At 26.6% G+C, this 26,557-nt stretch overlaps 1 protein-coding gene across 7 annotated transcripts in view; it reads right to left on the bottom strand.

Annotated features, from left to right (window-relative positions):
- Positions 1-26,557, bottom strand: part of LOC107452298 (Transcription-associated protein Nipped-A) — a 102,775-nt gene that overhangs the window by 9,948 nt on the left and 66,270 nt on the right. For all 7 annotated transcript variants that reach the window (XM_043043107.2, XM_043043109.2, XM_043043108.2 and 4 more), the window contains 10 exons: positions 24,261-24,404; positions 23,189-23,580; positions 19,151-19,277; positions 17,683-17,874; positions 11,102-11,460; positions 7,727-7,838; positions 4,772-5,013; positions 1,847-1,940; positions 775-1,021; positions 15-101 (listed from right to left, as the gene is read on the bottom strand). In XM_043043107.2, the coding sequence (XP_042899041.1) occupies positions 15-101; positions 775-1,021; positions 1,847-1,940; positions 4,772-5,013; positions 7,727-7,838; positions 11,102-11,460; positions 17,683-17,874; positions 19,151-19,277; positions 23,189-23,580; positions 24,261-24,404 (1,996 nt within the window). The remainder of the gene's footprint in view (positions 1-14; positions 102-774; positions 1,022-1,846; positions 1,941-4,771; positions 5,014-7,726; positions 7,839-11,101; positions 11,461-17,682; positions 17,875-19,150; positions 19,278-23,188; positions 23,581-24,260; positions 24,405-26,557) is intronic.

Raw genomic sequence — 26,557 nt, 5'->3', positions numbered from 1 at the left:
CAATATAGCCTTACCATTACTATTCGAAGCTTCATTAAGTGACACAGCGGGACTACCAGGAGTTGATGCAGAAGGACCAGGTTGAGAGCTGTTTCCTTTAACTAGAAAATTAATTTACCAGTTACATTGATTTTATAAAATACAAGGTTAGTCTAAATGATTCATCAAGGACTGTTTACTAACAAGTAACATAATATACAAAGACAAGCCATACACTGAAAGATGCATACATTCATCAAGTTTTTTTTCTTAAAAGTGTTCAATCAGCACACCTTCGGTCATTAGGCATACAACTCAATGGTAATCTAGTTCTGTTGATACGAAAGTGTTTACATTTCATAATGTCTACCATAGCAGCAATTCCTGCAGTAATCGCAACATTGAGAGTACACAATGATAGCATTGAGAGTACATAAACCTTTGTTTTTCATGCAACCCCATAGAAAGAAATTACAAGGAGTAATATCTAGCTACCTGGGGGGGGGGCAACGAAAACAGTGGAATATAAGGCAGACAAAGAGCAATGTAGTGATTCTCAGTTGAGAAAGAAGGGAGCTTTAGTGAGGTGGAGCACCATCCTGCTGAGAAAGAAAAGTCGAGGAATATAAACTTGTTGAGTACATGTATCTTGTCAAGTATCATTCATCTTTGTATGTCTCTAAATGCACAATGTTTTGAGGCCTAATGAATCATTTTGGCTGTATTATTAAAAAAATTATGTTTCAACTTTCATTCATTTTAAATGTTTCATTAAATAAATAGAAAGAATCTTACACTTTTCCCTTTGTTCTATTTTCAAGATCAAATATAGAGTGCGGATAGGAAAGTAAACTGCTTGCGGATAAGTTCTTCCAACTTGGCTTATAACGTTTAGCATTAAACGCCCTTCATTTCTAACAAGACAAGTTAATAATTGAGGTACCCATGGAAGCCATTGCAAGGGAGGTATTCCAACACTATTTTTATCTAAAGTGTCACTAAGTTGCAACGATTCATCATCATATGTGAGTAGCCATAATGCCTGAAAACAAAATTTATAAAATTTTATGAAATAAGAAATGTAGATGATTATAATATTAATATCCCAGTAATTGTAAGCGTTGAAAAAACAAATATTAAGCTAAATTAAAAAAGTAATTTTACAACACTCTTATGGCTGCAAAACTAGAAAAAGAAAATTCTAGTTGGTATTGTGAAATAATGTAAATTTAAAACTTCTGCATATCACTGTAACACTAACAACATCAAATATTAAAAACGTTACATTTTATCACTTAACTATATTTCAAGAAAAAACTGAGAGGATTTCCCTTAATCTACACTACTTAATTTGACATAAATAAATGAAATATAAAAATAATTATATTTTATCTTCATAGTCTATGAGTCAAATAAATAGTTATTTGTTAAGTTTTGTGATATGTAGTTAACATGCTGTGTGTCACCTCAGTCATTGGTGACTCACACAGAACTTTTCGTTCTGGCTGCATCAATAGCCGATAATTGACACAGAACTTTTCATTCAGGCTGAGACAGTGTAAAACATGACATAAAAGTAAAATAGCTAAACTATTTTAAAGTAATTAATCAAAATTTATTTAAAATTAGCACAATTGTTATTTATTTAAAATTAAATATTTATTAATTTCAATCCGTTAGAAGTGCACTTTACATTGCTATACCATAATACAAGTACTTCTAAGCAGCCCACATGACCTGAGAGAGATTTCTTCAAAAATATGCATGGCACTCAAAATGTTTAAGTAATAAATGAAGAAAAATCAAAAAAGGGCCAGAAGAATAATCCTGTTTCATGAAACGCTCATAAACAAAAGTTTAAAGTTACCTTTGCTAAGTATTTTCTTGTTTTGCTTTCATTTTGATGTCGACATGAGTGGAGATAACAAGTGAGAGCATTTATTCCAACAGCAATATTACGGCTGAAACAAATTAAAATGAGAGTTTAAAATGTTTCATTTTGAAATAAAGAGTGATGCATAAATAACATGTGAATTGTTAAATAATATGATTAAACAATAGATTTCTAAGAAATAACTACGTAAAAAAAATGAACTTTAAGAATTTTTTTTTTGGCAGCAAATAATAACAGTTGTAGTGAACTTATTATTTTAATACAGATTGCTGCTCCACCTTAACATAATAACATAGGTTTTGCATACACTCATAAATAAATGAAAATCTTAACAAAAAATTCCAAATAGCATTTTTGCAAATTTAAAAAGTTTAGTTCATGAATATATAAATGGATCAGGAAGATGTTTTTTCCCAATTAAAATATAACTAAAAATTTAGCGTAACAATGTTCTAGAATGTAAAGTCAACAAATTCTAGATTAATTCTTCAGATTCAAATTAAAACAATTTCTCAGGTTAACAAGAATTTGATTCTCAGAAAAAAAAAACTACTTTCAAAAGGTCATTTATATCTTATTCCATAAAGATGTTCAAACTCATATGAAAGAATTGGAGCAATATAGAAATTAGCCACATTTTCAAATAGTTCAGAATAGCTTAATATTTTACATGTTTTAATCAAAAACAATATCACTTCCATGTAGGCAATATGACATTTCTGTATATTAAGTTGCTGTCTAAAGTAAATTCCTAGAACATGCTAAGTACCTAATTGGAAATCATACTAAAAACAGTTTATAGTAAAAATGTTTACTTTTAAAAAGTGTGGATCATCACTATATTGCACAGCTCTTCATATATACCCATAATTGTAAGATAATTAGAAACAAGAACAAAAAATTGAGATCTTAAGCTTAAATGACTTTGCATAGAAATATGTAATTCAGATAAAAACTAGTGATAAGTAAAGCAATTGATGATTGCAAAATTTTGATACAGTGCTTACAAATTTAGTCTACTTTTTCCTTTTCATTTTCTAAAAATTTCCACCATAATACAATAAAGATGTTGTCAACAGTATTCTAGTTTATAGTAAAAGAAAATTATATCTTATTTATCATAATTCAATTTTGCTACACCTAATATTTAGATAAAAACAATATAATGTTAATATGAAAACAAATATATGTTAACTCTTGCAGGAAAGCTTTTCCTTTTGTTGTAGCAGCACTGGATTTCTTATGTTTTAATATTCTAAGTTCATTTTGGTATAATGGGAAACTAGATTATTACTTCAATTATGATTCAATTTATACTTCCACAAAATTTGTATTAATTATACTAAAGAAAATGAAATTTGAACTTACTTTTTGAATAGTAGCAATTTTAAATATTAATTTTGATAGAAATACTATTTGTGAAGACAGCGACATAGACTGAATATGCTTGGCTGTATAAAGAAGTAAAACATTCAGATCCAGTTGCTTATAAAAGAACAATTTTTAGAATTTTGTTTGCTGACTCTACAGTTTAAATATTTTGCATGGTATAAATGGCATCATTACTGAGAATTTTTATCACGGATCTTTTTATTTTTATCCTATATAAAAATTTTTAGGGCTGTAGCAGAGATAAACAACATAGCTCACTTAAAATTAATACCAGTTTTCTTGTTTGCAATTTAATGATAAAGTTGAGCATAATTAAGAAATTACTAAATTTGTTCAAATTTAAAAAGTTTGGTCGATTAGAAGTAGGTAAAGGTCTTTTTTGTTTTTAATTTTGTCTTGAATTTCTTTAAAAAAATAAGCGTATGATTTTATTTAAATTGATGAAAAGTTATTTGACTGTTTAATAAATATATGAAAAAATCAGTCTTTAAATGATATAATTTTTATGAAAAATAAACTACAAAATAGTCGGAACAACATCTCAAATTTCTATTGCACTGCTAATTTGTATTTCATATATTCTAAAAGATGTTGTTGAGAAGAAAAACATTAATCATGAACATTTTTGTGAAATTAAAATGAAGATGCAGAATCGCATATAATAGTTTCTAACATTTCCAAATAAGAATTTTTATGCTAACTAAATATGCAAGCAAAAAAAAATCAGCAAAGATTTCTCAAGAGATAAAAGTATTTTCATTAAGATTACAATTCATTTTTATATGAAAGGCTTTTTACTCAAAATATAATTTTTTATTCTAAAAATTAAGAGAATCAAAGAACACTTTATTTGTAAAATTAGGTAAATAACAAAAGATTAATTTAAGATAATGTTATTTTAACGTAACGTAAAACATATATTTTTTAGAGAATATATAAATTCTGATAATGATAATGAGATTAAAAAGATAAAACACAAAAGTTAGGGAGATTCTCAAATAAAGAAAAAAGTACTGATATCTATATTAAACTTTTTTTCTCGAATTCACAGTCCTATGATAGATGTGTAAACATGACAGTTTACTATACTCTGTTGCAAGTTAAGAAAACACCATTGTGGTATAGGATTTAAGTAATCATCCGTAACTGCACATATTTTCGTTCTATTTAGCTATTCAAATTATATAATTATGCTTTCAAAACAATATAAAAGCTTTTAAAAGTTAAACTTGTCGGACAGAAATTTAATTCATGTTATTTTTTATAAGCAAAATGAAGACCATGCTTAATTGTTTCAAGAGTTAGCGATGTTGATATTCATTGGTGCTTGGAGCTTGGCATCCATTTAGCGTGCACTTAGATGCAAACAGACTCTCTCCATAGAGATAATGGTTTTTTTTTTCTTAACTTGCAACAGATCTAATATTACCTTAGATCTAATATCTAAAATAAAATGCTATTTTGATCATTAATTTATAAGAGTATAGGGCAATATTTGATACATACTTCTCAGGCTTTTCTTTAGTAAACATTTGTTCTAAATAATCACCCCATAAGGCCCAAGTTTTAACTAATGTGTCATGTAACTGACAGGCATAACTGAATACTTTATTCGCTTCTTCATGTCTATTCAATTGTGATAGGAACACAGCTCTCAAAGTGTAAAATTCTGCAGTCATTTCCTTCGTAAAATATTTGCAGTTAGTAGAATCTATAATATTTAATCCATCATTTAAAGCATGTTGGACCTAAAAAAGTAATGATAACAATGATATTAATGCATTGGGAAATAAAAATCTTATAAATGTTACTTTCTTTCTCTAATGGACATCATCTTGGTAAAACTAATTATACTTGATCAACTTCACATTTTACTCCAAATATAGTTTTTTAAGTTCTTAAACCAGATCAAGTGTTTTTAAAAATTGAGCAGAAAGACAACAATTTGAAACATTTTTTAAAATTTTATTTATTATCACTTCTTTTAAATCAATATACAGTAAGACCTCGATTATCCGAGCTAATTGGGACCGCTAGTACCTCAGATATTGGAAATCTCGGTTAATAGAAAACATGTATAAAAACCTTCTGTGCTTGCGAATTTAACTACCTTTAAACTTAAAAACAATAGAACGTTTTTTAAATGATAAAAATAAACATATATGAACTTATGTTTCCCAGCTAAAAAGATTTAAAAAAAAAATCAACTGGTATTCAATAGGGTCACATGACCACTGTTAACAAAGCATTCGTGGACTTCTCAGAGTGTAATATTTCTTGGAAGTTGAGTGCTTTTGTGGGGAAGAAGTGCCTGTAACACGGACAACGAACTAAAATGTGTAGAATTTTTTCTAAGCTCAATTTGGAAAGGAGAAAAAAAAAGGTAAAAAAAAAAAAAAAAGACTTCAATATTGCCTTGGTTAACAGAAACCTCGGTTAATCGAGGTTCTACTGTATTATCTTATTAAATTTCAAAATTATTTAATAAATGCAGTGATATCTCATAAATAGATAATTTTAGGAGAGCAGAGTGTGTCTGATTGTGCCAATGCGGTTCGGGGGAGATTCAGACAGGCCTAGAGAAAGTTTTGGACTATTTAAAAAAAAATTGCTAAATTTTTTACAGTAAAAAAAAAAATTTGTCACTAAATGTGTTGAAATACAAGTACATAAACTATGTAAGCAAATTTATTTTTCCGTTTGAACTCTTAAATTAATGAGTGGGACCTTTAAATTTAGTTTCACAAATTATTACTTCAATACATTCTGATTTCTATTGCCTTTAACACAGTTGCTAGTTTAAAGAACTGTGTAAAATCACCATTTTTTTCGGTAACAAAAAATTATCAAAACATTTAAACGATATACTATGCAAAAATGTTATTTAAATTCTGAGAATTTTCTGTACCTCTGGAACCTTTTGGAATCTCTGTAACCTGTTAAAAGCAAAGCAACAAAACTAAATATTTATAAAGAATAACAAAATTAGTTTATCAATATTTTTTTGCTAATTTATTTTAATTTTCAAATTAGTATAAAGATTTGTATACCCTAACATTATGCTATGCAAACGCAATTAAATACACATTTGGTAAAAATGTTTCAAATTAGTTTGAATTGCAAAGGAGTAACAATAATAACATGAATTTTAAACCCTATAACCACCAATAGTTCCATTAAAAAGCAGGTTCAGTAACTATTGTATTAACACTCTATTAAAATGTTTTAAGTTTGTATTCGTAGTTTCTATTAAAATAGTATTTTGTCAAATTATAATTACAGTATATTAAATATATTGATTGAAAAAAGAAGATTTTCAATTCATGGCGTTTTCAGTTTAACGATCAGATGAAAGGTATAAATAATAATTGATATTATTTAACAATAATAAGGCAACTAAAATACTTAATACCACTAATAATAAAAAGGTTAATATTATTATTTAATCATTGCAAACTAATTACTGAATAAATAAAGTCAGTTACCTATTTTTTTAAAATTTTTTTTATCAAACTAAGAACATTAATAAATTGAAAAGACAGAGAAGCAACTGACAGAGAACCAGATTATTGAATGAAAAGTAAATTAATTTAGATCATAAAATATTTTCAAAAATAAATTATTCTTGGCCGAGCAAGTCTTAATTCCTGTCTTAATTCCTTAGTTACAAATAGATATTAAATAAGTTTTAAAATTGCTTGCATTGAACTAATGTGTTTAGTAAATGGGTAAAATTGAAATATATTTTTTGATAATAAAACAGGTTATTATTTTACATTCTACAAAGAGCACATTAAAATATGAAAATTATAGGAAACGAATAATGTAAAACTAATATTTAAAAGTTACATAATTTACATTCAAGCTTTAAAAAAAAGAGATTTTTTTTCTTAATTTATCAACTTATTTTTTGATTCTATAAATATAACATTTATTGACAATGAGATTTAATATCAAAGGTTTATTACTACAGCCTTAAACATAATATATTAGTTAATGGAGTCCTTTATGAATAATACTTAGATAAATCAGTGATTAAAAAAAAAAACTATGTGATTCAAATCAACGATTTCTTAAAATGAAATATACTTTAATTAAATATTTTTCAATCATTCTAACCCTGCTTTTTATTTTTCTTGACATTTTTCGTAGTTATTAGGGTTTTTTCCGCTGCACACATTCTAAAACCGACAATAATTGAAATTTTTAATACATTTGATTTCTATGTCATAAAAGTTGAAAGTTGGCAAAACGTTCTATTTTGTTATTTAAAAATGACACTCTTGAGATATCGGAACATTAAATAAAATGAAATTTTCATTTGGAAATATAAATTATAACTTGTATGAATTCTATATCTAAGGAATAAGAAAATAAAAAAATAAACCAAAAAATTTAGAAAATATAAAGAAAAACTTATAAAACAATAGAAATTATAGATACTTTTATAACAATAAATACCTCTTGAGAATCTACTTTTCCCAAAGAATGAGCCATTTGTAAGTAACATTTCACTTGTTGACGTATCTTTTGGAAACAATCGACAATTGGAACACTAGGTATGGAATGTATTCTGTAGAGAAGAAGAGTCAATTAAAATCGGCAATGTAAAATAAAGTATGCAGTTTATATAACAATATGTTTGGGCACTATAAACTCCTATTAGATAAAAGATTTATAATACTAGGAATTCATCCAGAAAAAAATAATCTTCTGTACAAAGTAGAGTTTGTAAATAAGACATTTTAATTGCACTATATATTGTAAAGGTGGTGTAATTCATTTATATATATACAGTAAAATAGGGGTGCACAACCAGCGGCCCTTCGACTACTGAAGTGCGGCCCGCCAGAGCTTCTAAACACAATAAAAAATATTTAAAAAATGGCAATTTTTAATCGCACTTATAAGTCATCACGTTTTGACAAAATCAATTTTAACAGATTCTTTAGTAAATGTACGTTTAACGCGCTTTCTTTAAGCCGATTTTATCGTAAATATAAATAATTTTTTTTAAACAGTTACTTCCGCTTTTCTACGTGATTTCGAAAATCCCGAATTTTTATTACGACGCGAGTTTCAGATCGCAAATTTAAATAATCACTTTCAGTGCACTTTATTTGTGACGGTTTCATCTTAAATGTAAGTGATTTTTTTATCTTTTTTTTGCAATTCAACAATTTTTCGGCAGTTATTGCTATGCGTTCGCACGTATTAAAAAAAATTTCCAATTGTTCTATTACGACATACAAATTTTAAATCATGCATTTGACACGTTTTATTCGTGCTGAGTTCAGCATAAATATATTTTTTCCCAATTATTTCTATACTTTTCCACATGATTTTGACGATTCCGTTACTTAACTATGATGTTATTACGACACGTGATTGTTAATCGCGCAGTTAAATAATCCCTTTTTGATACGGTATTTCGGTACAGTTTTATCTTAAATCCTAGTTATTTTTCCTTCGTTTTTATTTCCGCAACGAATATGATTTGGTCGAATGTGGTAATGAATTGTGATTTGATCAAAAATCAAATATTTGGCACAAAAAAAAAAAATCGACTGAAAGCCGTACACTTGGGGCCAAATAGCAAAATCTTTTAGCAGCATAGCAACACTGAAACTAAAATTTCAATGCTCAGAATAATATTTCCTGGAAAAACGTATTCATAAATTAACTCTAAAAAATAAGGCCAATCAAGAACGTTTTTGAAAATGTCGAAAAGCGAAACAGAGAACATAAAAATCAATCTCAATTTTTGAAAAATTTTTTTAAAGCTGAACATCTTAGTTTTTTAACTACCAGAAAAAGCCAAGAAAAAAGATTTAAGTCAACAAAAATGCTATTAAAAATTACTACGTTATAATGAAAACGTCTAAAAAAAGGGTTTTTTTTATTTAAAGAAAATAAAAAAATAGAAAAAAAGAGCGTTCTTAATTTTTTAAATAAAAATCTTATGCTGAAAATCTCAATTTAAATTTTTCTCATTGCCATAATTTTAGAAGAAAAAAAATTGATATAAAATAAATTTTATTAGTAACTTTATTTTTAAAAAAAATGCCGAGTCATAATAAAAATGCATAAAAAAAGAAAAACAGAAAAAAAAATTTTTTTCTTAGTTCCTGAAACAAAACTTTAATACAGAAAATCACTCTTTTCTATGTTACTGGTTATTTATATTACAGTACAGGGAAAGAGTGATAATAAACTCAATTCTCAAAGTATATAAAAAATGACAAAATAGACTTGTCTGATTATAATTTAAAAAAAAAAGTAATACTATAAAAATTCAAAAATAAAAAAAAACTTGGAAAAATACATTTCTAAAAAATATTCTGCGGAATATTTGACTGATCATTCAACCAACTGAATTTTTCACAGAAGGGTCAAATACTCGTTACATCCCTCCCTAATTTAAATGCAATGTTATTGCAACTTGAGAAATTCATAAAATGACGGAAAACGTGAATTTTTAAACTGCTCACTGTTTGTAGTAAAGATTTCAATTTTTTGCTGCTTAAGTGATCTTTTTCGATAAAAAAAGGAAAATGTTTACGATATAAAAAAATTTAATAATTAATAAAATAAAATAATAAAGTACATTACAAAATAAGCATTGAATTTTATTTTCAACTATCACAGTTTTGTTTTTATTTTAGGCTTTTGTTTAAAACCTATAAATTTTCTTAAATTAAAATATTTTATTTGAATTTATATTACTTAATTATGACTTAACTTTTTCCTACTTTCATTCTACGGGAATTGCAGTTTTTTTTTTATTTATTAAAATTTAATTCTAAAATGAATTTTTGTATTGCATGATATGATAAAAAAAAACATTTCTTTTCTTCAATGTTTATTTATTCTGATAAATCTATTGTTCATATGATAAAAATAGCAAGTTTTTTTGCAAAAAAAAAGTATAAGTTTTTTTATTTTTGAATGAATTCTAATAATGGAACACTACTAAGTTATTGATACTACTAAGTTTATTGATAAAAATAATGGAACGTTAATGTTTAAATAAACATTACTACATTTGTCATTAACATGTCTAAATACATCTGAGGCCCTTCGTTAGCCAACCTGCTGTGCAAGTGGCCCTTCACTCAAAAAGGTTGTGCACCCCTANAATCGACATTGGACATGTTCTTCAACGCCCCATAGCAAAAAATGAAAAGGACTGATTAATATGCAAGACTATATGTATATATTATTTTTTAAAAAACTTAATAAGAAATTATACATTTTTTTAAATTTAATTTTTAGGGTCTCCAGAACGAATTAATCGATTTCACATAGAAGTCTATGGTGAATCGATGATCGGTTAACGAACAATTCGGATAGCGAACATAGTCTTGGAACGGATTATGTTCGTTAACCGATCACCCACTGTATAGCTAAAACGCTTGTATTGCATTTAATTATTTTGTTCATTGTAATTATCATTTCTTATTAAAGTATAAAATCATGTTTTATGGTTATATTATTGAAAAACATTTCGCCAAGAACAAAATTCTACTTCACAAGATTTTAGTTTGCCATAATTTAAATAAATCTCATTAAAATCAATCCAGGTTTTTCTGAGATATTTGTGCCAGAAAGTCACATTTTTCTCTACAGAGTTAAAGTAAGAAAGAAAAAAAACAATCTTTAGTGATTAACCCCTTTATACCATAATAAAACCGTAAGAAACGTTTAAATTCTATGAAATGAAATAACTAAAAATCAAAACTAATTTTTAACCACCATTTAAATAAAAAAAAATAGTGATGCATAAAAAAATATATTAAAAGTTGGTTAATTTTATTATTTAAAATTTATACTCACTGACTTAATGCATCTAAACACACTGATGTAAGCCCATGCTTTCTAGCAATTTTTCCATAATGAATTATAGATTGAGCTGAAGCATGTACTCCAAGCATTGCATGATTTGCTTGAGCTTCAATCTGTTGCCCATTTGGACCAGGCTCATAACTTGAAACAATTGTTTTATAATGTTCTTGACGCCAGTAAAAAATCTCACTCCAATGAGACAAATCATCACTTATCACAGGCAGTCGATTACGCCAGGTCTTCACTATCGCTTTCATGTCATGAAGACTTGGAGGTCGACCGATATTAGCGGGTAATAAACCTTGATGAATCTGAACAGCATCTTGGAGTTCAATAATTTGTTGAGCAGCCTAAAACACAGAACAAATTAATGGAATGAAAAAAAAAAATTTCATACACAAGGGGAAAAAAATTAAATTTGATATACAAGAAAAATTATTTAAGAAATATAGTAGTTCTAGATCAGGGTGCGTAGCCAAATTTTTCAACAAAAAATAAGCACTTTTTAATAACTTTTCAAGCACTTAAAAATATTTAAGCACTTCAGAAAAAAATATAATTAGGCAGGGTTGGCAAAGTTTTTGACTATTGACAGTTCTAACTGTCCAAAAAAAAAAAAAAACTTTAGGCATAGTTTCCGACAGTTGTTAAAAATCATCAAATTTTGAATCATGTAAAACGAAAGGCGTTTTCATACATTAAGGACTGATGGTCTGCTGAAATAGATTGATGTTGTATTAATAGTAAAAATTCTGAATAGAACAATATCTTTTTGCATAATTCGTGGAGAAAATCAACACGGTAAAGGAAAAATCTCATTTTGGAAACGGGAAAATTAAGCATTTTTTAAAAACACTCAATGAAATAAGCACCTTTAAGGGCTTTTAAAAAACGAAAATCGGAAATAAGCACCTTTAAGCACTTTTTATAAACGCTACGCCCCCTTTAGATGTAAAAATAATTAGTTTAAATGAAATCAAGGATGAATGTTCACATTTTATAAAACAGTAATGAATAATTTTAAAACCAAAGAACTACTATTACGTTTAAGTTTTCCACAAGATAACTTTTTAGTTTTGATGAGCAGTCTAAATCAAAATTAAATGCAATAAATAAATAAATAAAATAAAATATACGCTATATTTATATATTAGAAATATATAAATTACCAGGGCAGCCAGCTTTCTGGACTTTTGGGGAAACTTTCTAGTAGTGGTAGCTATGTTTATGTTTTAATTTATGACGCTACTTTGTTCCAGCTCTCTCAAGGTGAGGCATTTAAAATGTAAGCATTATAACTAAAAATTAAATTCTGAAAGCTTTAGTTTCTAATTGTCCATTACTTCATTCTATAAAATATTTTGAAAAAACCGTAGTAACTGGTAGTCTTGAATTACCTACTATATAGAATGAATATTCAGACTGGAAAATCAAGAAGTAATATTTAAAACTTTTAATTTTAATTTATATATATATATATANCACCATGCCCAGTTAATTATTTATTTATATATTTATTTATTTATTTATTTATTTATTAGTGGAGAAAACCAAATATTTGGTTATATCTTATGCATTTAGTCCATCTCTAATTAATGTTGCCTAGCACAGATAAGCTCTCGCAGCTGCTTCTGTGTTAAAACGAGAAAAAATTTCTATGAGATTTCCTTTTTTTTCAAATTTATTACTTCTTTTATTCTCAACAGATTATTACTTGTGTTATTGTTTCTTTAATTTTTACATAAATCATACAATATTTTAATAATATAGCAGGAATTAAATATAGCAGGAATTAATATAGCAGGAATTAATGTTAGCATTTGACAGATATCAGTTTTTCACAATAACATACATAAAACACTAAATTGATCTGATTATTTTTGAGTCAGCAGAATATTTTAAGCAAACAATTTAATTTCAGTAATTTCATTTTATAAATTTTAAGACATTATTTCTTATATATATGCTTTATTTATATATTTTCTTATATAAAGTGCTTTATGATGAATAATTTTAAAATAAGTGTACATTAGAATACTAATACTATAATGTGGTCATTTCCTTAACAGTGTTGCATTATGTCCAATCCTTCAGGATCTAGCAGCAGCTAGATCAAATCCATGAGATCGTGAACTCTAGCAAAGTCAAGCACCAGAAGTGGGTTATCACGGATATCCGCAAGAGCGAGTCCCAAGCAATCGAGGATATGATCGGAATCAGATGGCACTTGGTGCACGTTGGGAAGACTTTGCAGCCACATTCAAAGGTCATGCATTTTAGGTGCCCACTGATAAGTCTTGAGGCGGCCGTTTGATCCTGTCTGTTAGCCTCAAGATCTAACGCGCATCCTGGTCTTTTCCTACAGAGCCAGGGATGGGCAGGAGGGGAGAGCCAGACCTGCCGGTCTCTATTTTTCGTCACTGAGAAAATCTCTTGAAAAGTGAGGTCATAGTCAGTAGTTGCCATCTCAGAGCAGCCTCTTTTAGCCAAGATTCCAAACGAGGCCCTCTTCCTAAACCTCGAACGCGTCTCTGATTTACCAGCGCGACAGTATGACTTACTATAGGCGACATAGTCTCATGGAGAAGGGAAAGAGCAGCTTCTGTTGGTACAAGGTACTTGGAGCTCCAGTGGAGTAAATGATGCTTGTAATTTAATGGATTTTGTGTATTTTTTAAATTTCTGCACATTGAATTGAATTGATTGATTCGATTTTTATTGATTATATCATTGAATTGATTTTTAAAAAAGAAACTGCTAATTATTTAGCATAACTAAGTGCATTGAAAATTTCATTCAAACACAAATTTAAACTACTTTTCTCCGTTGTTACATAAAAAAGATATAGGAGAGAATTATAAATTAGTAATATTTCTGAAACCTCAGTGGATTAAAACCATGCTTGAACAAATAAAGTACAACAATAAACATCCAATAAAATTGGATGTTTACTATAGTACTTAATTATTTTCATTTTGCAGTGAAATGCAACAAACAATTAACAGGGGTGATTGTGACACAAAGTGAAAAACCCTGAAATATTTAAAAAAACAAAATTTTTTTTCTTCATTATTTTGCAGTGAATTGTATTTGGCAATAAAAAAAGTTTGATTTAAATATCTTAAAAATTTAAAAAAAATTCTAAGTAGGTTTTGTACTTTTTAAAAGAAAGTAAAAATTATAAGGATTTTTCAACAAATATTATTTTGTATCGTAAGACAAAATTAAATAGCAAATGATAATAACTTACTATAAACGTTCATACCTCGAAATATGATTATATAAGGTAGGGGTGCACAACCTTTTTGAGTGAAGGGCCACTTGCACAGCAGGTTGGCTAACGAAGGGGCGCACATGTATTTCGACATGTTAAAGACAAATGTAGTAATGTTTATTTAAACATTAGCGTTCCATTTTTTTATCAATAAACTTAGTAACATCAATAACTTACTAGTGTTCCATTATTAGAATTCATTCAAAAATAAAAAAACTTGCTATTTTTATCATATGAACAATAGATTTATCAAAATAAATGAACATTTAAGAAAATATATGTTTTTTATTTATCATATCATGCAATACGAAAATTCATTTTAGAATTAAATCTAATAAATAAAAAAAAAAACTGCAATGCCCATAGAATGAAAGTAGAAAAAAGTTTAGTCATAATTAAGTAATATAAATTCAAATTAAATATTTTAATTGAAGAAAATTTATAGGTTTTAAACAAATCTTAAAATAAAAACAAAACTGTGATAGTTCAAAATAAAATTCAATGCTTATTTTGTAATGTACTTTATTATTTTATTTTATTAATTATTAGATTTTTTTACATCGTAAACATTTTCCTTTTTTTTATCGAAAAAGATCACTTAAGCAACAAAAAATTGAAATCTAAACTACAAACAGTGAGCAGTTTAAAAATTCACGTTTTCAGCCATTTTATGAATTTCTCAGGCTGCAATAACATTGCATTTAAAATAGGGAGGGATGTAACGAGTATTTGGCCCTTCTATGAAAAATTCAGTTGGTTGAATGATCAGTCAAATATTCGGCAGAATATTTTTTCGAAATGTATTTTTCCAAGTTTTTTTTTATTTTTGAATTTTTATAGATGTTACATTTTTTAAAAAAAATTATAATCAGACAAGTCAATTTTGTCATTTTTTCGATACTTTGAGAATTGAGAAGGATTTTATTCCATTTTTTGCTGTTTTTATTATAATCCAGTATTTTAACAGAACGTCTCACACTAGTAATTTATTATCGCTCTTTCCTTGTACTGTAATATAAGTAACCAGTAACATAGAATAGTGTGATTTTCAGTATTAAAGTTTTGTTTCAGGAACTAAAAAAAATTTTTTTTCTGTTTTTCTTTTTTTAGGCATTTTTATTATGACTCAGCTTGAAAATAAAGTTTGAAATAAAATTTATTTTATAGCAATTTTTTTTTGTCTAAAATTATGGCAATGAGAAAAATTTAAATTGAGATTTTCGGCATAAGATTTTCATTTAAAAAATTAAGAACGTTTCTTCTATCTTTTTATTTTCTTTAAATACAAAAAAAACTTTTTTTAGACGTTTTCATTGTAACGCAGTAATTTTTAATAGCATTTCTGCTGACTTAATTATCTTTTCTTGGGTTTTTTTTCTGGCAATTGAAAAACTAAGATGTTCAGCTTTTAAATTTTTTTTCAAAAATTAGGATTGATTTTTTTGTTCTCTGTTTCGCTTTTCGACATTTTCAAAAACGTTCTTGATTGGCCTTATTTTTGAGAGTTAATTTATGAATACGTTTTTCCAGGAAATATTATTCTGAGCATTGAAATTTTAGTTTCGATGTTGCTAAAAGATTTTGCTATTTGGCCCCAAGTGTACGGCGTTCAGTCGATTTTTTCTTCTTTTTTTTTTTGCCGAATATTTGGTTTTTGATCAAATCACAATTCATAACCACATTCGACCAAATCATATTCGTTACGGAAATAAAAACGATAGAAAAATAACTAGGATTTACGATAAAACTGTACCGAAATACCGTATCAAAAAGTGATTATTTAATTGCGCGATTAACAATCACGTGTCGTAATAACATCATAGTTAAATAACGGAATCGTCTAAATCACGTGGAAAATTATAGAAATAATTGGGAAAAAATATATTTATGCTGAACTCAGCACGAATAAAGCGTGTCAAATGCATGATTTAAAATTTGCATGTCGTAATAGTATAATTGGAATTTTTTATAATACGTGGGAACGCATAGCAACGACTGCCGAAAAAAATTGTTGAAAAAAAGAAAGAAGAAAGAATTGCAAAAAAAAAGATAAAAAATCACTTAGATTTAAGATGAAATCGTCAAAAGTGATTATTAAACTCGCGTCGTAATAAAAATTCGGAATTTTCGAAATCACGTAGAAAAGCAGAAATAACTGTTTAAAAAAATCATTTATATTTACGATAAAATCGGCTTAAAGAAAGCGCGTTAAACGTACATTTACTAAAGAATCTGTTAAAATTGATTGCGTCAAAACGTGATGACTTAAAAGTGCGATTAAAAATTGCCATTTTTTTAAATTTTTTTATTGTGTTTAGAAGCTCTCGCAGGCCGCACTTCAGTAGTACTTACTTAAGGGCCGCATTTGGCCCGCAGGTTGTGCACCCCTAGTATAAGGAAAGCAAACATGTAAAAGAAACGATACTTTTATGGGAATGATCCCCAATAATGATGGTACCATTTTTAATAAATCTTGTTCAAAATAAAATTTGTAGAAAATCCCTTATCATTTTGAGTTTACTTTTAAAAATTACAAAAACTACTCAAAAAATGGCTTGAAATTTTTTAAATGTTCAGATTATTTAAGTCAGATTTTTTTTTTATTAGTTGCCAATTATGATTCACTACAAAATAAAGAAAAAACAAATCTTAATTCCCCTCCACGCATGAGCAATATAAAAGAACTACTCTAATTTCTCATATCTTGCACAGTTACAAACACATTTTTCTCAAATTTTGAATCAATAATTTTTTAATTTTAAATTGCTCCAAAAATTTTGCTTAATTTTATTGAATATTTTTAAAGTTATACCAAAAAAACAAAAGGCAAAAAAATTAGTTTTTTATAAAAACGTCCAAATCTCTATAAATATTTAATCCAGGTTTATGAAAAGTTGCTTAGTATATATGAGAAATCTTATACACTAAGCACTTCTAAATTTATAGAATGATTCTCCAAGCAATTTTTGAGAAAGATAAAATTTTTTTTTTTGTTTAAAAGTGTTTGCATTATTTTGTCCAACCCTTGTAAATATCTCATTAACAGGATTTAGAAAAAGTTACAAAATTTAAGTTATAGATTGCAGAACTCTGTGAAAATTTTGCCAAACCAATGGTCTTGACATATTAAAAAAATGTCCTGCTTCTATTTTTTAGACCAGGAAGGACAATACGATGAAACCGAAATTCCGGACTGAACCCCAGAATACAATCTAGCAAACAACAATCAACTTAATTTATTATGGAATACATATTAAAGAAACTTAAAACTTTAACTAATTTAGAGCTTCGAACTTACTTGCAAGATAGGTAAATGTATATGAGAAACAACATGAGGTAATCTTCTCCACTCCCTTATGCAAAAATTTGAGCACACGTCAACAATCCTTTCAACTACATTTAAGTTTCGGTCATCAGGGTGGCATATATTTAAATACCCTCTATAAAGATTTGTTTTCCACAAAGATTCTCTAGGGCTATTTTGTTCAATCTAAAGAAATAAGAAAGTCATAAAAGAAAGTAAAAATTAATTTGAAAAAAAGAATATCTTCTTCATATGCTACAATTCAGAACATGCAAAAAAAGTTAATACAGTTTTAAAAATTTTCCATGTTTTTCCCCTCCATCAAAAGTAATAAATGCTAATTTTTCAAAATTATAATAATATGCTCTCAATTTGTTATTTTTACCATATAAATGAATAAAAGGCTAAAGAGAAATTTAATCATCTAAACTTATAGAAATTTTCCAGAGTTTCTGAGCATCATCCAAAATTATAATAATAATATGAAAAAAAAAGTTGTGAAACATTATGTAATTGAAAACAACTATAATTATTAATAAATTAAAATTTAATGACATTGTCTAAAACATTTAGGTAATGTAAATGATTTAATAAAATATTAGCATACATTATTAAATACTTTAATCCAGCATTTTCCTTATTCAAGAGCATTTAAACTTCTTAAAAAAAAATAATATGGTTGCGGAACATTATGTTTTTGTAACCAAACACATTCCACTAATTCCATCTCGTGAAACCTCTTTCCTTTTCTATGAGTGTCTTTATTTCTAATCCATGAAATAATGAATCTAAAAATCCTCAACTACATCAATTTCTATTTTTTAGTTAGTTTTCAGCATTTAATAAACAATTTTGAAAGTACTTAGTATTTCAAAAACACATAAATGTAAAAAAAAAAAAGAAAAAATCTTAATATTTTGAATTTTAAAAAATTTCCGATAAATAAGTACAAGAATTTTTTTTTTAATATTTAATAGTGTTTAACAATTATAGTCCATTCATTCAACTTAATTTAATGTGTTTAAGTAACATATTTCAACAAAATTTTTACTATTTTTATATTTTATTTTATAACCATTGTTGAACAGCTAACCCAATTTTTTGGGTTTATGACTACTTATGTTCAACTCTGTAGCCTTATAATTTTGAACCCAATTTAGAAGATAAGGGAACTCCCGGATCAAGTATGGGAGAAATTTGCCTTCGTGGAGGTTTTTTGATGGAACTAACCCGTATTTGCATTACATGGAGAGGAAAACCACGAAAACATCGCAACGGCAAGGGGACTCTATCTCACGATCCGTCTACCACTGAGGATATTTGACATTAGCAGAGTGGTCGGTGCAAGCCGGATGCGGAATTCGTATCGACCAGCAACCGCTTTATCCCCTGAGCCATCACAGCTCTACTAGTTTTATAGACATTTTTCTAAATTAGACCCATTTAAAACACACACACACACCTGTTCTAAAGCTTCTTTCATGGTTGCCCAATTTGGCTGACGCCATGCAAACTCTGCAACAAGAGGTGGTTCAGATGCTAGTCCTAAATTAAGTAAATTTTCCCAGTTGTTCAGCTCTCGGTGACATCTGAAAATTATTCTGATTAGTACATTGATTGAAGTAGGTAATATAGAGAAGTAGTAAGTCAAGAATAGAATAATCAACTAACAAGTATTTCTAGTCGTGTCTAAAAAATTTTTATAGTAAAATAAAATTTAATTAGAAAAAAGTTGCTTAAATTTTACTTCAGAGCATAATAGTGAGACTCATTCCATGAAACTAATCTGTAAGGGACCATTGCTACTGATTAAAACATTACTTTTAGCATGTTGAAGTTATATGAGTATTAATTGACATATCGCAACAATAATTAATAACTTAAAATTATATTTCATTAAAAAAAATATTAAATTTTTTGGAATTGGAAAAAAAAGTGTACAAATGCATCTCAGAGCATTAGTATATCTGGAGAAGATAAATATAGGCGAATAATAGGCTCAAAATAGGCGATTAAATTTTTATATTTTAGTTTGAAAGGGCAATGATTTAAAAAATAAATAAATAAATGAATTTGATTTGATTTAAGTTTGGACAAGTAATTTTTTAGAAGCGGCCTCTAATTACCGAGCACATTATTTTATGCCTATCCTGTGTATGCAAAACTGTATTCGTACCAGCACTTTTAATGAATAAAAATAAAATATACAAATATTATGTGACTAAAAATAAGAAAAAAAGTTTAACTTAATGAAAGTCAGAACATGTTAATCAACAAGATATTTAATTTTTTTTTTAACATATTGCATACCTAAGCATTGTTAAATTGCAATAAAACAGACATAAATTATTAATTGAAACTTAGCAATTATAAAGAATCATTTAAATGTTTAAAAACACATTTATTTATTTTCTATATTTTTCAAAGTAAGTAATAAAAAAAAAAGAAAACAAAAATAAATATTCTGAGATAAATATGGGGATGAAATAAGAATGCATTGAACTGCAACAAAATTTGAACAGATATTCTGAAAAGAATCTGAATAAAATTTCAATAAAAGCTTACTTTTTCCAATTTTTTTTTTTTTCAATTTTAACATTCATTTTAATATAAACACATATTTTAAACACAATTAATTTATGAATCATAAAGACAAGGAGAAGTTTCTAAATTTTATTAATATGACTTAAATTTTAAATTAGTATAATAAACTTTTTAATGCTGGCCCCCAATCCTCGACAGTCATACAATAAAAAAAAAAATTAAAATAAGAAAACACATTTTAAAAAGAAATAAATTTGAGGTAAAAGAAGCCAAGCAATTTCCTAAATTTTATCAATAAAATTTGGGCTTTAATACAAACTAATAAACTCTATAACTGTTGACGTCAATAATCAGTTTAGAGTTAAACCTTACAATGTTTTTCATTATGTTTTTTTTCATTATTCAATGGGGAAAAAAAAACACTATTACAGGGTTCCCACTCTTTTATCAAAGCAAAAATTAAGCACTTTTAAGGACTTTTATCAAAAAAATTAAGGACTTTTTTTGTAGAAATTAAGGACCTTAAAAATGATTATTTATCATCAAATAAAACATCATAGATTAATAATAATAGATTAAAAAAATGGAATAGCTTTTCTTCAACTCAGTCATCCATTAAAAATTTAAAAAAAAAACTAAATAAAGAAATGTTAAATACAAATAATCTGTATTTAATTAAGATTAAATTGCATTAAATCACCTCACATAGCTTTTAAAAATATAAAGAAAAACTCAAAGAATTCAGATTAAACATTAAAATTTTCTATTTCAAAAATAGAAAGAAATTGTGTTAACAGATAGAAATATATAAATTAAGATGGTTAATTCATTAAATTAATAAAAAGAAACTAACATTAAAGAAACTAACAAATATAAGTTTATTGAGGTTAAGACAATTATTTTAAACCAAGTAAAATCTAATTATAATAAGCTAAAGATTTATTAAAATCACAAAATATAAAAAATTTAATGATTAAAATCAGAATATATTCAGTACCTAATAATCAGGAAAAAAGAAATAAATAAACTACAAGGAAAACTTATTAATTAAAATTAAGAATTGAGAAACAGAAATGATAATTAAAATAAGTGCTAACATAAATATTGAAACACAGGACAAGGCAGGATGTAATGATCAATTGAAATAAAAATGAAAAAATTCCATCTAAAAATTGAAAATGAAATGAAATAATTCATTAAGTACAAAATTTATTGTGAATGAAGGGAAAAAAACAGCAAAACATAGTGGAATCAGAAACATCATTCATAAAAAAAGATGGAATTAGAATTTCTCCAATTAAAAAGTATTGTGTCTTGTATAGAAATTAAAGGAACTAAATTAATCGACGATAAAAAAAATTTGTTCTTAATAAAGTATTGTCTGAAATTATAAAACAATAATTTGTCAAATAAATCAAAGGCAATGAAAATTGGATGCAAATATGGTTTATATATATATATATTACTTATTATAAAATAGGGAATAATGAATAGTGATTTGGTCGAATAGTCAAATATCTGGCCAAATAAAACGGCCACCTACCCAGTGATCAAACAACATTTTTAAAAAAAAATCCTTAAGAATTTTTATTGTTTATGTAAAAATAGGCCTGGGCATTGTAAGAAATTTTATATCGTGATTGATCGTCAGTCAGACATCGCGATGTATCGCAATTTAACATATGTTTGAAATTTATCAATGAGAGATCTTTAAATCAATCAAAAATAAATTTATAACAAAAGAAAATGTTAATTCTAAAAAAAAAATTTATTCTATAACATCAATAGCATTGCTTAATTTTTTCAATTAAAATAAAGATGGATTGACTTAAGACTGTCTTAAGGATTGACTTGCCTTAAAGTAAAAACAAACACAAGCTTTATTTAAATTTTTTTTAAAATTAAAAACAACTTAGATTTTTTAAAAATAATAATAAAACTGTTACAAAATATTTTACATACATTACAAATTAAAAAAAAAAGAAAATGTCCACTTAAATAAAACATTTTTTAAATTATTTGTTGAAAAAAAAATGTGCTTTTGAAACATTGTTAGGCTTTTGTTAATTACTTATTTAAAATAATAAAGTTGTATTGACTAATGGTCAAATGGTTTTAATGTAAGTTTTTTTATTTATTTATTATTATTTTCCTTTCTGAAAATGAAATAGACTAAAGATTTAAATGTTTAAAAATAATACTCACTATCTGACAAATTATTAAACGAACATGTATTGAAGGGATTTTTAAAAAAATATATATATATATTCTATATTTAAGAGCACTATTGTTAAATTATTGAAAAGCGTTAAAACATTGCTTAACTTTTTATTTAATTTAAAAAAATTTAGTCATTTTAACTAACAACCAAATTAAAAAAAAAAAAAGAAAGAAAGAACACAAACTGTTTCAATTTCTTCAAAAACAAAAGCAAATTAATTAAATGTAGCCTTTGTTCTAATTTTTTTAGACTAAAAGCGACTGAAGCTTTATTGGTTTAAAAGCTAATCAAATTATTATACTTAAAAAACTAAACTCAATGGCGCGACAGCCCATAGAGGACCAATGCCTACTATGCCCATATTAGTTTTCTTATCCTTGGGCTCTGGGGTGCAACGTGAATTAAATATATTTTTAAAAAAAAATTACTTTTATGACAAAATATAAATTACTTAAATACAAAATATATAAAATATTAAATTGTATCACTTTTAAAAAAATTGTGGATATTTTCCCAAGATAAAAAAATTGTTCCAACCAACTAGTGATACTAGAAATTAAGGACTTTTAAGGACCGTGAATCAAAATTAAGTACTTTTAAGGACCCTTAATTTTCAAAATAAAAACTAAGCAGTTTTTAAGGACTTTTAAGGACCGTGGGAACCCTGTATTATCCATACAGGTAAGCAAAAAAAAGTTAAATGCATATGACTTAGCATAAAATTTTTTTGTTTACCTAATAATTTGAGTCCACCAAAGATTTGCTTCGCTATTCATATGGGCAGGACTTGTTCCACCACCAAAATCTTGTTGCTGTCGAGAATAAGCTTTTTCATAGGCCTCCAGGGCTTGAACAAACATGCCTTGCTGCTCAAGGGCAACTCCCATGCTAGTTTCAGGATACTTAGCTCTCTTTTGCCATAGACCACCCCATAAGTCTTCTTCTTTTAAATGAGAATACATTAGACTTATGATATCAAATGCATCATGCTGGGAATTGAGGGTACCATCAATATCAAATACTTCCATAGCTCGTGCTTTGACTTGAGCTCCAAGTCCTTTGTCAATACATATTTGTTCCAAAAGCAAACAAGCTCTATGCCAAAGGTTGTGAGCTTTACCTTGATACTAAAAGGAAAAATTTATAGTTATAAAACTTAAAAGAAATGAGAGATTCATGAAATATTTTACAAACATAAAAATACTAAATTAAATTATTATTAGCAAATGGATTTAATATCCATACAGCCTTATCAATTTGCATCAGACTTTTTTTTCTTTCTTTTATTCTTTTTTTTTATGTAAAAGACTAAAATTATAGAAAATAAACAGCCTGAAAAAGGTTTGGATCAATAGTCAACAAATTGCTGATGTCAAATACATTCTTCATAAACAGAAAGCATATACAGATGTTATGTTAAATGGTATAATTAATACAGGAATTTTTGCACAGTGGTTATCTTATTTTAATCATAATGCTAACCTTGTTTTCTATCTCCCAGCGATATGAAAATTTTTTGGTGCATACACAGTGAAATTCAAATGGTGTTAGCAATTGAAATATGGGAAACCCTAATGCTTTGCAAAATTTTTCTTACATCAAAAATCATCAAAAAAAATTTTATATTGAAAAAAATTATCTCCAATAGGAAGTTTTAAAATTTTTTATTAAAAAAAATAGAGCATAAAAAAGATAGTAAAATTGTGTTAGAATGAAATTTATAATAATATGTATTGAACAAATTACAAATTATTTCAGACAATACTAATCATTACATTAAAATAATAATAGTAACAAAAATACTTACTAAAATAACTAGAGGTTTCATTGGAATTTGTGGAACACAATGGGACATTCCTTCAACAAAGACTCCAATTGCACTAGGGTGACAATCCTTCTGACCGGTATGTGCACCACTTGACACAAAAGAAACTAATTCATTATTCAATGCCTAAAAAATTAAGAGAAGATGAACGATTTTGCAGTCTAAAATTCTTAAAAAGCATTTCCTTGAATCAATGATTGAGGAAATAAGTAATGCAACATAAATGCAAATAGTATAAAACTAAACAATAATAAAAAGTAGGTATTACTTTAGAAAAAATTTATGTTAGTCCTAAAAATTATGTTGTAAATTTTGGGTAGTTGAAAAGTTTAGCGATTCAATATACCAAAAATACATCTAATTTCTAACTTGGTACAGTTACTCTTGATAAAATAAAATTTGTTTTAAAAATGTGGCATTTAGTTTCAAATGCAATAACCTCATTTTATTTCAAGATGGAACACAACTTTAAAACTTTCAAGCAGTTTCCTTATTTTTAATGATTTGATAATATGCACACAATAGAATATTTTCCTAAAAATATAGGATGAATTTCATACAACTGAGAATTATATAACTTTTAGTGAATTATTTCCATGGGTTTAAAATAGCATTTTTTCAATTCAGAATTTTTAATACTCATAGATACAATAACTTCTTAATTCTCAAGTGACATGATTAAATAATTAATACCATATATATTTTTATTTCTGTTATTCCAACCACTTCTTAGAAGGAAAAACCGTAGAAAAAAAGAGGAGAAAAATAAAAAAATTGGAGAAATAGAAAGAGTAAAAGAACTCTGGTTGCTTCATTTCTGTAAATTATTTTCAAAAGTATTAAGAAGCAGTTTCAATGGATTAAGGAGTGAGGAATATAAGTTTTAGTAGTAAAAAGAATAATCACTGTAGTAAATGCATAAGACTATAATTTACTTATTGCAATGGATGTATTGTATCAATAGGAGGTATAAGAGGAAAACAGAAATTTCTGTCTTATGACTGATATTTTGGCTTATTTATATACTTTCGATGCCTGTATACGATTGACTTTGTTTTTCGCTGATAATGATAACTCGTATGTAAAGCAAATTTCTGTAAAAAAATATCACAGGAAGTTGTGAATCAGATTTAGTAAAAAAAATTTTAAAAATTTTGTTGCAGTTGGTAAAAATGTTTATAAGATATGGGACATTTACAAGATTAAATGCAAATTGAAAAACGACCTTAAACTTCTTGAAATATTATTATTTACTTTTTCTGTATTTTAAATAAAATCAATGAATTTTTTTAAAAATATGTTGCTTAATTTTCAAAATAAATCAACTGAAAATTAGATAAGTTATCATGTCTTTGAATATAAAAACATTTCACTAAAGCAGAACACAAGGTATAAAAAAAGGCAAATAGTGTAGTGAAGACAAATGAACTTTAAGTACTACAAAAAATTCCAGTATCTAATGTCCTGACATAGATGAAGGTGGTTCTCATAACATTAAAACAATCATATGTCTTAACCAAACTAACTTATTTGTGCTTTCATTCATTGTGTTTCTGCTTAATTGTAATACATAGTTTACGAGAGATCATTTTACCAATGACTATAATGAATGTCAATGCTAAAAGTGCTGTAGCTTTCTCAATTCTGCATGCACCAGCTTATACTTTTAGCATTTTCTTACATGTGCATGCTGCCAAATTATGTAAAAATAAGAAAAAATAACTTGTTTTGAAAATTTTCCCCAAAATAACAAAGTTTTCCAAAACTCATATTTAATCTAATCTTTTCAACTTTAATCGACAAGCTTTTATCAACAAAAAAAAAATAATCCTTACAAAATGTACATTTAAAAAAAATTAAATAATAAAAATAGTTTTAAAGTTTTTTTCATCTAGTTGACATTTTTCCTGAATAAATACAGCCTACATACCAAAAATTATAGGTACCATAGCTTTTTATAACATAATCAACAAAACCAAATAAATAGTTGCAGTTGTAAAGTTAATAAAATTAAGTTCTCTCAAATTTACAATGCTCGTAGACAATATTTTTTTTTTAGTTGTAGCTTTCCAGTACACAATATTTAACATCAAAAAGTTATAAACTCAAATGTTGCACATGTTTAAGAACTCATTAAGTAATTTAACTGGACTTACTTCTGTTATTTTATTTAATACTTGTCTGCCAAAAGGATAACTACGCATAATTCATTTTGAATATTCTAAAGAATAACAAAATTTTATCTAAAAAAGTCAAAGGAAACTACAAACCATTGAATA

The sequence above is a fragment of the Parasteatoda tepidariorum genome, chromosome 3, assembly GCF_043381705.1.
Source record: "Parasteatoda tepidariorum isolate YZ-2023 chromosome 3, CAS_Ptep_4.0, whole genome shotgun sequence".
NCBI classification, from domain to species: Eukaryota; Metazoa; Arthropoda; class Arachnida; order Araneae; family Theridiidae; genus Parasteatoda; species Parasteatoda tepidariorum.
Note: the sequence above shows the minus strand (reverse complement) of the source record. Positions and strands in the feature narration are given on the sequence as shown.